General features: G+C 35.5%; 2 protein-coding genes across 2 annotated transcripts in view; one reads left to right on the top strand and one right to left on the bottom strand.

The window, feature by feature from the left end:
- LOC120351208 overlaps positions 1-7,324 on the top strand; it is a 32,579-nt gene extending 25,255 nt beyond the window's left edge. The window contains exon 2 of the mRNA XM_039427551.1: positions 6,512-7,324. Within this exon, the coding sequence (XP_039283485.1) occupies positions 6,512-6,549 (38 nt within the window). The 3' untranslated portion in view covers positions 6,550-7,324. The remainder of the gene's footprint in view (positions 1-6,511) is intronic.
- LOC120351060 (nuclear pore complex protein Nup133-like) lies at positions 7,317-13,524 on the bottom strand. The gene is made up of 4 exons (XM_039427006.1): positions 13,333-13,524; positions 12,638-12,752; positions 10,579-10,758; positions 7,317-9,262 (listed from the first exon to the last, which is right to left on the bottom strand). Exons 1-4 carry the CDS (start codon positions 13,498-13,500, stop codon positions 7,317-7,319), a joined length of 2,409 nt encoding a protein of 802 aa, XP_039282940.1. The 5' UTR covers positions 13,501-13,524.
- Positions 13,525-13,781: the final 257 nt, after the last annotated feature.

Here is a 13,781-nt window from a genome sequence, read left to right as displayed (position 1 = left end):
GGCAACTGCCGCCCCCCACCCCGCAAGTATCCCGTCTTTAATTGTTAATCCCGGGTTCCACCCCTCCTTGAGCGATCGCCTAACGCCGGTTACACAGTAGGCGGTTTCTGTCGGGGCGGTAATTTCGCCGTCGCCGCCGTTCGAGCAGTAGTCTATGGACTTGAATGGAAGCTTACACACTGGGCGGCAGAAACGCCGCGCGGCTTTATTGCCGTTGGCGGCAGCTGTGCAGCCGTCCACTGCCACTGCGGCTGGCGGTGTTTTTGCCGCTCTTGTCTACGCAGTGGCATACGTGACCAAATGGGCGTTAACACATATGTCGGTTGTCTACCGTCGCCGCTGATCAGTCGTCTTTCCTAGTTGCTCCAAGTCAGAGGTCTTTGAAAATCAGCCTTTTAATGTGTGTCTTGTTGTAAAGTTTGTAAGCTGTTTATAACATTTATTTATTGTTTCAAGTGTTTATGGTTGACGAGTGTGAGAGAATGAGTAAGTTAATAGACAATGAGTTGTTAATATCATTTGTAGAACAGAGGCCAGTTTTGTGGGACAAAACGCTCGACATATTTAAGGATCGAGATGCAACAAGGATAGCGTGGAAGGAAGTGTGTATGGAGATTAGGGGGGATTTTGAAACTCTGGATGACAAGGAAAAAACTGTAATATGTTGTATATCGCTGTCGATCTAATAAAAACGTTCATTTCAATGAATCCAAGCAAGGCGATTCCTCTGCTGTCTTGTTTTCCTTCGACGGTACAACAAAAGTGGTAAAAGTTGTTGCCTTTCCATTTCAAGTTAAACACTTAATAATATATACTTTTGAAAAATGTGCAAAATACAATTAACTGAACACTCATGAAACAGAGAAGTCACAACACATTTGCGATGAAGAACTACAAGAATTATTTTGGCTACTGATCATACGTGGCAGTAATTTTGCTGCTCGATGTTTGGCTGTATTTTCTCCGCTGAATGTGTATAAGCTCGACTTTTTTTCGAGGCGGCGACGGCAGTTTCGCCGCCGTGGCAGAAATCGCCCAGTGTGTAACCGGCGTTACTATTGTGTCTCCGCTGTGATGCGACACCACAGAGTCTCAGTAAACTCTAAAAATTATGTTAAACATTATTTATTGACATTTAAACAAATATTTGACAAATATAAATATTGGGGAACAGTAAAGTCCAGTCAATATAGACATAAAAATGGGGGTTTGCTTGCAATTTACATCGTAGTTCTGATTTTTTAATATTTTATTTGGTTACATGAGAGAGGTTCAGAACCAAATTCTTCATGTAAAAATCCCTTGTGCTAATACAGAGTGGCCCAAAAACCTCGTATTTTAGGTTCATTTTCCAGTTTTCAGCTATTTCCGGCAAAATCAGTGATCGGACAGAAAAATTTGCTCTTGCCTTTTTTAAAATCATAAAATTCTGAATGAAATGAGATCATTTGGAACTCTCTATGTCCAATGAGTACTGAGTTATGATTTTTCAAATATGAGTGATATTTTAAGAAAAAAAATCAATTTTGATCATATTTTGTATTTGATCAACAATATATCCCGATTACAATCTAGATGTAAAATTCAAAATCTCTCTGGGCGTAATTTTGTGCTCTAAAATCTGAGGCTAGGTAGAGCGCTCTATCTCATATAGATTTCCAGGTACACTTGACAACAATGCTTATTGTATTGTGAAAAACACCTCATTTTTAGCATCTATATTGTCCTCACAGTGATATTTCGCACAATGATATAAGCTCATGAGATTATGTTCTATGAGAATCACCCGTTAGTTGCACTTCATTTCAGTATTTCCTAGTGGAGAGGCGCGCGAGGACACGAACAAGGATCGCTTAAAGCGGTCGTCACACCAACATCTGCTAGCGGTAGTGAGCTCGCTCCCGCGGAGGTAGTTTTTCTGGAAGCAGTTCACACCAAAAAACGTCCGCCAGCGGTAGTTTGGTTTTGTTCTTATTTTGATGAGGCTGGTTCTCTAGAAATGGGGGAAGGCCGGCAACCAGAGTGCTGTACTTCGTCTCGTGCAGTACTGTACTAGTGTCTAGCTCTAGACTGTCTACTATCTAGTAGCAGAAGTGTTCGACAATGGACATGACGCTAAATTTTAGCGACCAAAAATCACTTCGTAATAATGTACCGTGGTTAGAGGACAGTAGCTCCGATAGTGATGAGGAACTTATTATGCTGTATTCTGTACCTTATCACTTAAGAATAGATGAAGATTAAAGAAATATAATTAAATAATTTAAATAAAATGATGAACAACGAAAATGACAATGCAACAACGGAAGACAATGCAAATGACAATAGCTCAATTCCGACTGCAACACAAAATGTTGGGTCGCTGTAGGCATGCAAATGACTCATTGTCACGTGTGAGTCTCAGTATTCTGCGCATGCGCTACCGATGGCGAAGTTCTGGAGTTCGCTTTCCATGCTATCAAAATGAAAAAGTTTTCTTAGGAGAACATTTTTTTTCAATCATTACTTTTTGAGACATGAGCGCCTAAAGTTTAAATTTTGGGACAGACCATTTCAAATTCGGTACGAGATGAATCCATAAAATTCAAAGGATAAATGCATCATGGTATTTTTGATTTAATAAAACAAAAATTTTCTGAAAATATCAATTTTTGAGAAAGTTATTCAATTTACTAAAAATGACCAAAAATAGCGTTTAGTTGAGTTTTTTTGTAAATTGAATAACTTTCTCAAAAATTGATATTTTCAGAAAATGTTTCAAAATTTTCTTGTTTTATTCAATCAACAATACCATGAAGAACTTATCTCATACCGAATTTGAAATGTCCTGACCCAAAAAAATAAACTTTAGGCGTTCATATCACAAAAATCTGGTGTGGTACACTCACACAACTTTCCTTGCTCATTGAACTATAAGCCTCATTATCAAACGAGAATAATTTAGGGGAATAACATAATGACGATTGACGGCAACATATTTGCAACTACGATCAGACTACTGTATATGTGTATATACAATTGTTTTCAGAGTATTTTTTCCTTTATGTAAATTGTGAAATTCGATGATTTTTTTGAAATTCGTCAAAACAGCTGTTCTACAGATGAAATATCTTGACTATGACTGTGTTCTTTTTATAAACTGCTCTATCTACCCACGGTATATGGAAGAAGAAAAAGTAAAAACCGTGTACCAACCTACCTCATGCACGAGAAGGAGGTTACAAAGTCCATTTCTCAAGGATTGGGTGGACCCCTCATTAGTACCCCAGGAAAAAGACTCATGTCAGTTGATAGAGCTAATAAATAACTATACAGGGTATGGATTTCAAAAAAATCGTTAGAGCCGTTTTTGAGAAAATCGTGAAAAAAATGGTTTTTTAGTAACTGTCATTTTTCTCAAGAATATTACGGAGCTCCTGCAATTTTCTCATAAATGAGACTTATGCCAGTTGATAGGGCTTATAAATAGCTATCCATGGTATGAATTTGAAGAAAATCGTTAGAGCCATTTTCGAGAAAAACGTGAAAAACATGGTTTTTTAGTAATTATCCGCCATTTTTTCCGCCATCTTGAATTGAATTTTATTGAATTTCTTATTGTCGGGTCCTCAGGGTATAAGGACCTTAAGTTTAAAATTTCAAGTCAATCGGAAATGAAAACTTTTCATTTTGATATATACCGGTACAAATCGAAAAACTTTCCTACAGTTACCATTGAATATGAAAAGTGGGTAATTATGGGTGAAATTCCCTGAAATGCATCAAATGTTTTTCTGTGTAATTTTATTATTAATAAATAAAATTGAATAATGTAGTAGTGTTTGAATGAAGGAGGCTGTCACTGATGTGGTGGCTGTCCTCGAACTCGGTGTCCTTTATATTATTATAACGTGCACCACAGTCTGTGTTACCAACTTAATTTTTATTTAGCTGCACTGGTGCTCCATATAACCTACTAACTATTTTGCGTTGCCATGTTGCAAATCTGGAGTGCAGGAAAAAAATTTCCTGCACTAGAGCGGAAAAGTGATTCTTTGCGTTCTGTAATCAGTGCAGCAATGGCCACTTTTCAACGTAACTGTAGGAAAAGTTTATTTTTAGCCTTTGCACAGCCTTAAGACGTAGACTGCAACATAGTATTAGGCCGACTTAACTTGCTAAGTAATTAGAACTACAATTTCTACAAGTTTGTTTAACACACCTGTTTAATTAAGTAGAACTTGTCTGACCTTCTTCTTCTTCTTCGCCAAAACAAGACTGATTTTCAGTGCTAGGATGGATGTGTCTGACTTTGACGGTGGTGTATACTGACATCGCCCCATGACAGAGTACTACAACTGTTGGAGGGGGATTTCTGAATTAGCGGGGAAGGCCTGTCGATGTTACTGATCTCTCGTAGCAAATTGAAGAACTAACCGTTAGTCACCCACTTTACCCCCCTCCACACTGCTGGTCCCCATTTAGCGAAACATTAGATGCGTCCTCTGCTTTCTTCTCTGTGTCCTCTCATAACCTGGCAGGTTTGCGCTAATATCGTTGTCGTGTAGACCGGGCATAAGGCTTCAACAGCTGCTTCGGCCATGGCCATGATGATTACTTTCGTTTCCTTTGAATCCCAATGCCAGTTCAGCGCCAATGGTTTTCATGCTCTTTCTACTGACAGAACTGCTCTATTTGCAATATTTGCATCAATATTGCACTCCGTTGCTAATTTGTAACAATTTCGGGGCACCGAGCTTTGCTCGTATTTATTTATTGACTTTTGATAAACCAAACACAATTCTTTAAAATGATTGGGAAAGTAATAACAGGCACAGTCCAAAACTGTTTCCCAAATTTTGATTTATACACTATAAATAGTCCAGAAAGTAGGTTATGTTCCATACACTTGAATTCAGGTTCAATTATCTGTTCAAACATTTGAAAACAAAAAAATATAATTCAGATTATATACAAAACAAATTGAATAACAAAATAACACTCACTAATCACGTGAAATTGTCAAATAATTATCAACTTTCAAAATTATTATATACCTACTCTAGTTTAGGAGGATTATCATGATGTCATGTCAACAAATCAGATTATGTTGATTAAATTTTCTAGCTAGATAAAATTTCTCGCTGATTGATTATGATTACACAGCTGGAAATAATTCTGTCTCTCTCCCACACAGGCACACGCATCTTCTGTTATCGAGAGACGACGAAATTATCATCTGTTTTCCAAGGATAAATTATCCTTTTAATGTCGTTCAGCGAGTTTTCCAAAGAATGAGACCTAGTGCAATCGAATCTTTATATTATAAACCTACTATGTTCCAAATTTCGTGAAAATCGTTAGAGCCGTTTTTGAGATCCGTAAAACATAAATAACCAGATATATAAATACAGAAATTGCTTTCTTAATATAATAGGATTACGTCGTGATTACATATACCCAGTAGTCCAGTGAGAAATGAGAATATATTTCCTTATGTTTTCTTATAAATTCATAGGGTACTCACTCGGACAAGAAATAATCCAATAAGAACTCATATAGAAATTATGCTTTTACTGTGCTAGTCACTTTCACTAATACTGACATTTATGGGAATCCAGCTTCAGACACAGTTTTTATATGAAACCTGAGTCTTTGTTGATATTCGTAATCGTAAAGTCTTCTAAACAAGCACATTTTACAAATCATGTTGCATATTTTCCAAAGAATTGAAAACAATTTAGTCAAAAACACTATAAGTTAATTGGACCGCCCAATAACGATAGCTAATTGCAGGTCTGTTAATCATGCGTGAACAAGCTTTTTGTTTGATAGCAGCTCTAACATTAAATAAACTAGGTACGAACTGGAAAACTACAAATTATATTGATTTTAAAATAAAATAACATCAAATAGAGCGGCAAATAAAGATTAAACAAAAAAGAATCGAAGACTCAAAAGCCAAAGCTCAAATAGCTGTTTTTCACTTGAAGCATTTCGCCAAACACAAAAAGCTTTTACAAGCATTTTTGGCAGACCTGCAATAAGGTTAGTGGCAGGCCCAAGCAACTAAGATAAAAAGCTAAGATAAGATCAGATATTCTAGTTACCATATATAAATTTTTTTTCCTCCTACAGAAAATATGTAACATTACTGTAACTTAATTATAATGTTGAAGACGTTACAACTGTCATGATTGCAAATGGAGTTACAAGAATTAATCAAACCGCTCTATAATAAAAAATATATAAAATTCAGTGAGACTTTCATCAAAGCCCAATTGAAATATTATTTATTTGAGTTCATCATTCAAGAAATATTTTCAAAGCTTTATATCCTTCATTGTTGGTTTCAAGGAGCTTGACATCTTTGCAACGAACTACCTATTTTTTGGTACACACCAAACACCTATAGCAATAAAAGTCTGGATGTCAAAATATTGGTAAAAATATCATATATTATGCACTGTTATTCAACGGCAGGATCAATTTAATAACCTTTAATAAATTAATTTGTTGTTGGCTGTTTCAGGCCTAGGCACGGATATGGAGACAGGAGAATGGTATTGACATCTAATTGTTTTACAAGAGTATAATGTAGGCTACAGTACCGAACTCATAGTACCGTACCGCACTCGTAGTACTTTAATAAAATTTCACAATTTTTGTAATATATGAATAAGAATTCCACAGACTTATACATTATTACATGGTTCATCGTACTACCATCTACTTCTACTGCCGCATCCACACTATCGCCCAATGCGTACAAGTAATGACGACGATCGCGATAGTGTGAATGGGTGGTTTGCCAGCGTTTGCTATAATTGGCCTTTGCTTGCTATCGCTCCGTTTTTTGTCGAAGGCTACCCAAGCGAAGGCGAGTGGCCAGTCAAGCATCCACAAATGGTCACATTGCACATTGCAGTGAGGATGGCAAGACTAACGTGGCCAAACTTACCAGAATAGCCAGCGACTGAGCGATAGTGTGGACTAGGCATAACATGAGGAAACATTTCAAATAAATTACAAGAGTTCAAAATATTTATGAAAACTGACGTCTAGGCTCATGGTGTTAGTTGAATGTTAGTCTGTTGAATGTTTGTTGAAAGTTGTATGTTATTCTTATAAGAATAAGCCATACGCTTATGTATCAATGTCGCAAAATCATTACCATGAATGAGATCAATGAGTTTAATAAGAAATCTTATATTATTAAAAACACATTTATTCATGTTTTGAAGATTTGTAGAAAATAATACAGTACTATAAAATTAGCAATGAACAAGAATTATTTCGAATTACTAATTATTAGGCCTATAATTATCATTTGCTCTTCAAATGATATCATCTGTCCATGAATCCCTAGTGATAGCTTTACACCAGATTTCGTTTTTCAATTCCATCCTTAGTATTTCATCGTCGATATAGAGCAGTAGGTCTAGTGCTTTCTTGAAATCAAGTTCCGAGTTGGATGGATTCTCTTCGCAGATGTAGAACTTGATCAGTTCCGGCGGAGAGAAGACTCTGACATTGTCAAAGTTGTATCCGTAAGCTGTAAGCACTGACTCGGGCAATCCTTCCTGGTGGGAGATGAGATTCAAGCTAGAGTTGACGTCTTCCAGGGTGTCATCATCACCGCCGGCTGCTAGTAGAGCTAGTTTACCCAATGAGATCATCGACTTCTTCCGCGCCAGCAGTTCTACTTCAGAATTTGCCAAGTCAAGCAGAGTGTGAGCAGCTGTTTTGTAATCGTCACTGAAAACCGCATGCAGCCATGACAACGATGGATGAGTGCTAAGTCTATCGGCAAGTATTCGTTGTTTTAAACATTGTTCAACTAAATCTCGCTGTTTTCCTTCTCTCATGTACCAGTTGAAAAGAAACTGTGAAAAATCCAGTTTACTAAACTTGGCCGAGTACTGATTTAGTCTCTCTTTATTACCTATCTTGTCACACAGCTCTACAAGAATCTGAAAGTCACAATATTTCTCAGCGAGTATTGCAGCTCTTTCGAATTCGTCATGATCTAGGAACGGTTTTATGAGATTGTAACGATCAACTTCATACTTATGAATATCTGAGTTGAATTTCTCCGAATCTTCGCGGATGCTCTCAAGGTAACATTTGCGGCCGTCCAAGATAACATCAGCCAAGTTGACTAGCTGGTCTAACAGTTCAGTGTGCATGTTGATGTCTCCCGTAGCACGGACGCCGTTTTCCAATGTCAACTTTTGTTGAGTGATTAGGAAATCGTAGAGACCGTCAGGACCGGCAGAAGCAGTCCACGGCAGATACTCGTTGAAATTCTGAACTGATTGACGGTCGCCAAAAATACTAGACTTCTGCTGTCGGTATTGGATAACAGCTTGTACCGCTTCCAGCAGCACACTGTTGGCAGACAAGATCTGCTGGGCAACATGTTGCGGATTTTGAGACTTGTTAACCAAATCGTCGCACCACCTACATATCTGCTGCAAAGCCTCGTGAACGAAACTCACTTTCCTGAAGAAAATATCCTGATTATTCAGAGCACCAATCGGTTTCATAGAGTGCTTCTTCAACACCTCCTCAATAGCCAAATCAATTTGTGAGGGAAATTTGCTTTGTAATTTGCGTAACACAATTGACGCGATTATCTTTTCAGCATGCTCTGCTAGCATGTAAGTTGTCGCCATTGTCCTGCCTCTACACTTTATTCCACCAAGCTGGTTCCACAGGTTTATATCTTTTAGGAAATCTATGAAATATTCCAAAGCTTTCTGCTTTTCCTCCAACTGGTTTAATATCTGGAGAGAGGTTATGTTAGAGTTGATGTTCAAGGTGGAAGTCGTAGTTTTGGTGTCAGCCCAACGTGGATCTTTGAACGGAATGTCATCAATGATTCCTTCGCTGACTTGAACGATTGTTAGATCAAAAGTGGCGTCAATTTTCAGTGTTGGGCCAGCATCAGGTGGAAAGTGTTCGTGCATCAGTGCTTTGCTGTGAGCAACCTTTTTACTTATGTACAATAGAAGAGCAGCCTTCACCAACTCACAGCTGTCTTTTCGATCACTGGTTGTGGAATTCAAAAGTTCTTCAATTTCGTTGTCGGAGTGAACAGTTTCGGAGACAGCCGTGCAGTCCATGGCAACACTTACGTTGAAATCGTCGGAGGAGTCGAGCGAAATGAAGCCATGCTGGCAGGTGAAGAACACTGGCACCGACTTGCATGAAGTGCCGCCCAGGATGCGAGCACCGTTCAGTTCTATCGGCTCCAATTCCTCGCCGCCTGACGGAGACGCTGAAATAATAACAATTCATTTCATTATATTATAATTCGAATGGAATAAGGTCATGATTAATAATACATCTATTGTACGTAGCACTTGTCCATAGAATAAAAATCCCATTAGTAGGAGATCAATTAGAATCTAGAATAAAAATCCCATTAATAAGAGATCAATTAGAATCAAAGTTTTATGGGGCACAAACAATCCAAAATGTTATTAAATTATTGAATAAGTCATAGTTATTAAACAGTAATGTATAAGCAATTATCAAGTAAATTTGAAATGAGTAACTATGAACATAACATAAAAGAAAAATACTGTTAATACTTTATAGTAATTTCAGCACTGAGTTCTAATAACATCTCTAAATCAATGCATTTCAAGGACAAGAGTAGCAAGATCGTAATAAAAAACAACAGTGAATTGTATTCAAATTCTGAATTAATGCCTTTGTATTATTTTGTAACAAATTTCTATTTCAAGTAAATGACATTTTAGAGCCCCATTAGACCTGCATATTTTTTGATAAGGTTTTCAATTGTGGTATCAGCTCGCTTGATATGCGATCGCACATATCTGTGTCCTGTTTTCAATCAAATATGTGCATCTTGTAAAAATTGGAGAATTTTATGTTGTTTCTTTGAATTTGAGCGTTCCTTTGAATGATTAAGTTGATTTTCTTCAAACCAAACATTGAATACCAATTATAAATTAAATACATTTATATGAATTACGATTGTTTCGAAGGAAATCAGTGAAAGGCATCAAGTTTATTTTTTACAAGGCTTTTCTTACATAATTATATACATAGATTTACATTACACAATCTGTAGTTGACAACTCTACGACTTCAAGGAAAACGATAGGAATGCATCAGATTATTTTTTACATGCGAAGTTTAGGGCAATAGCCTGTTTTTCTTTTCCGATCATTGTATTGTTTGTGCTAACTTAAGAAATAAATAAATATACTATGCCTCTAATATGTCTACTGTACACACTAAAATGAACGCAGACATTATTTTATTAGTTGATTCAACTAAAATCCTAAAGTTTGGTAACTCAATAAATAACAACGTTCACAATTTACTGAATATTAAAAAGACTGGATTTTTCACGACTATGATTATAAACGAGACAGCATAGACATCATTTAGAGTTCTAAATGTCATTGATCAAATGTAGATGTCATTGACATCTACCGCAATACAATTTCAATTTACTGAAAACTTCAACAATGACAGAGCTTGAATCTGTTTTCAAGAGACAATACAATTTATGAACCTTGGTTGAAGCTATTGAATGGAAAAGCTAAGAGCCAAACTCACAATGAACAACGACGATGTATCGCTGGTTGTAGATGAAAACTGTGCTTCCAATGAGAACAAACTGGAGAGACCTCTCTTCGGAGGAGCTGCTACTCAGAGACTGGCAGATTTCCGGCGACTTCAACACGTAAAACCAGGATGTTTCGGTAGGAGGAGTCAACCCTTCAGCACTAAGACTCGCTGAAACATAATTAATCTTACTTTGATATTTTATCATGAAATTTGGAAAGTGATTCTAGTGAAACTTGAGATAACCATTTTGAGCTTGAAAAGTTGAAGTGTCAAAGACATAAACTTGAAAAAATAAGTAAAATTCGTCTACGAAAGAATATTAAGCTTTCAATTGGTTTTACTTGGGATAATTATCAACAAATCACAGTCTAAAGCAAAAGATAATTTCTCTTTTATGTGTGAAATAATGGAAATGGAATTGTAGAGAGCATGATAAAATGCGAATAAATCATACATGGTGTTTGTAATATTTCTTTATAAGGAATCGTACAAAATGTTAACAATCGAAGTAAGAAAGAAAGATTTGGAAGTGTTGAAATTGAAATGTTGTTTTTTAGAAACTAGATATCAATCTATCTTCGAAGATATTTGAGAGATATGAATATACATATAAAATATTTTTTCAAATATATATAAATTTTCTTTACAATAAAAATAAATATTATTTTATTGTATAGAAGAATAATATTTCTTAGTAAGAGATCGTATATATGTTAACAATCGAAGTAAGAAAGAAAGATTTGGAAGTGTTGATATTAAAATGTTTTTTAGAAACTGGATATCAATCTATCTTTGAAGATATTTGAGAGATATTATGCAATCTCATAACAAAGTAATATAGTTTGAAATTGCCTTTTCTATAACTTTCATCAATACAATTTTAAAAGTAGGTGTTTGCCTTCTTAGTATTTTTTAGTATGTCTGCACTATTACAGTCAATTTCGTCCTTCTCACTAAGATTTGAAACATATAAATTCATATAATAAGTTCTTTATCAATGTATCCAACAATATACCATTATGAGTGTTAACATGTACACTGAGGTGAAAAGTCGATTCATCACTGAAGACAACACGATGTAGAAAATCTTCATCGTCATGTAACAACATTTCGTTATTTTGCTAAGTATTCGTGCGAAGTTTGCTATACCGCATTCTAGCAGATTGCCGCGGAAACATTTCACGCACATGCGCACTGGTGCCAACGAACAAAAACTGAGTTGCTCTTTCATTTGACATAATGAAATATGTAAGTATAATGTAATAAATCTTATAAAGCGTTAAAACCCCGATATTCATTTATAGACACCCGGTATATTATAGCCCAATTTATTGAAAATACAACAAGGCAACAAAAACGACTTACGCCCGAATCTGTTCGGATTTTTTCTTCCATTTAGATATATGACTCGAGATTTCTGCTCCAGCATTTTTTTTTCATTAGTTTTTTCATTTTTCAGTGGACTCGCTTACCTTTATTTTGAGTACCTATTCCTCTGTTTTCTTCCTTCCCCCCATTTCTCCCTTCCTTTTTCCTCATAACTTCTCTTCTCTTCTTTGCCTGCCTATTACATGGGAAACCATAGTTGGCTAGGTATCTTCCTCTCTTTTTTTTCTTTTTTTCTCTTCTCCAACACACCCAAAAACTAAGCCCATGGTTTTTCATATTTGTAACATTTTATTGTGTTTTATTATTTTCGTAAATCTTTGTAATTTTGTTTTGTCTTGTTTTGTGTGTTTTTAATAAAATTGAATTCAAAATCTAAATTTGAAAAGGAACAGAAAATAGTTAAGATGCAATGGTATGTACAGTTCATAGGGTTGAGCTGTATGTACTATTTCATGAGCTGTACGATGTATCATTGAATCACCAAATTTCTCTCAATACACAGAATCAAGTGAAACATATATTAACCAGTTTCAGCTAGATAGGTAGGTATTGCACCTATTCTAAGAAGGGACATTAATAAATGATTTATTAAATGAATTATTTGTTTGAAAATTGTAATGTTAGTATTCATTCAACAGTATAATCTTATTTTTGTTACCTAGGGCATAGTGGAACACTGATTGAGGTCCCATAGCGGCCGCCAAAAGAAGGATGGAAGAATCCATTCTTTGCATGTCCAGAAGGCCTATTTCAATGTCACCATTTTGCAATTCCTGAAAAAATAATGAAATTAGCTCAATGGAAGCTTAAATGAGATAGATGTAAATTAATGAAAACTATGTTATCAAGATTATTCCAGTACAATCTCTTTTATGATTCTAATAAAGTGTAATATGTTCAAAATGTGGAATAGATTGGACTATTTTTAAATCAAATTTTTGAAAATCATAGTAATAATAACATGAATGGATTGAGAAGACTTCATCGCAGAAAGCCACACAAATTAGTTTAGTGCTAGTGTCAGAATGAAAGTGCAAAAGCAGATTATCCTTCATTATATTATGGATGCGTGGAGAATAATTTTAATCGAATTTCCTCAACCAATTTAGAAGGCTGAACCAATAGGTTATACCTCCTTTACGAACATTATTCTTATTAATTCAAGTCAAAATAGAATAGATTATTAGTATCTAATTAGGTGCTATAATAACAATAAAAAACATCAGATAATAATTATAAAATCAGCATTGAAAAAACTTGGCATTGATGTGATTACGAATAAATTTTACTCAACGTATTTACTAATATTATAATAATTGAAAAAAAATGTCAATTGATAAATAGTGAACTTACAGGAACAAAGATTTGGAATGCTTCTCTGGTGGGCTTGGTGACGTCATATTCGTAGATGAGGCGCTCACAGGCGTTGGCCGACAGTAGCCACTTTTGCACCGAGTATCCGGCAAGAACCAACACTTGCCATTCTGAGCTTCCATCTTTAGAGGAGTAGATTGTCACCATCTTCACTAGTTTCTGAAATATCAATACGATTTATGTGAATGAATATTTTGATGCAGATTCAACTATATTCTCAAAATATTATACATATAAACTATATTATAAGAGTCCGCATTCAACAAATTGTAGGTACAGTAATTACGACTATATTTGAATGATATATAAATGACATGATAAAGGAATCTAGTCAAGCTAGATGTTTACAAAGCTAAAACATGTCCTTTTTGAAAAAATAGAAGCAAAACAAAATACACTCAGCTATAGTGCAATTCATATCAAAGCCA

Source organism: Nilaparvata lugens, chromosome 4 (genome assembly GCF_014356525.2).
Source record: "Nilaparvata lugens isolate BPH chromosome 4, ASM1435652v1, whole genome shotgun sequence".
NCBI lineage: Eukaryota > Metazoa > Arthropoda > Insecta > Hemiptera > Delphacidae > Nilaparvata > Nilaparvata lugens.
This window is presented reverse-complemented; position numbering and strand designations above follow the sequence as displayed.

Coding starts and splice junctions, on each gene's coding strand:
- LOC120351060 (XM_039427006.1), bottom strand. CDS start 13,500: ATGGTGACAATCTACTCCTCTAAAGATGGAAGCTCAGAATGGCAAGTG. Junction 12,753..13,332: donor CATTCCAAATCTTTGTTCCT/GTAAGTTCACTA, acceptor TTATTTTTTCAG/GAATTGCAAAATGGTGACAT. Junction 10,759..12,637: donor AGTGTTCCACTATGCCCTAG/GTAACAAAAATA, acceptor ATTATGTTTCAG/CGAGTCTTAGTGCTGAAGGG.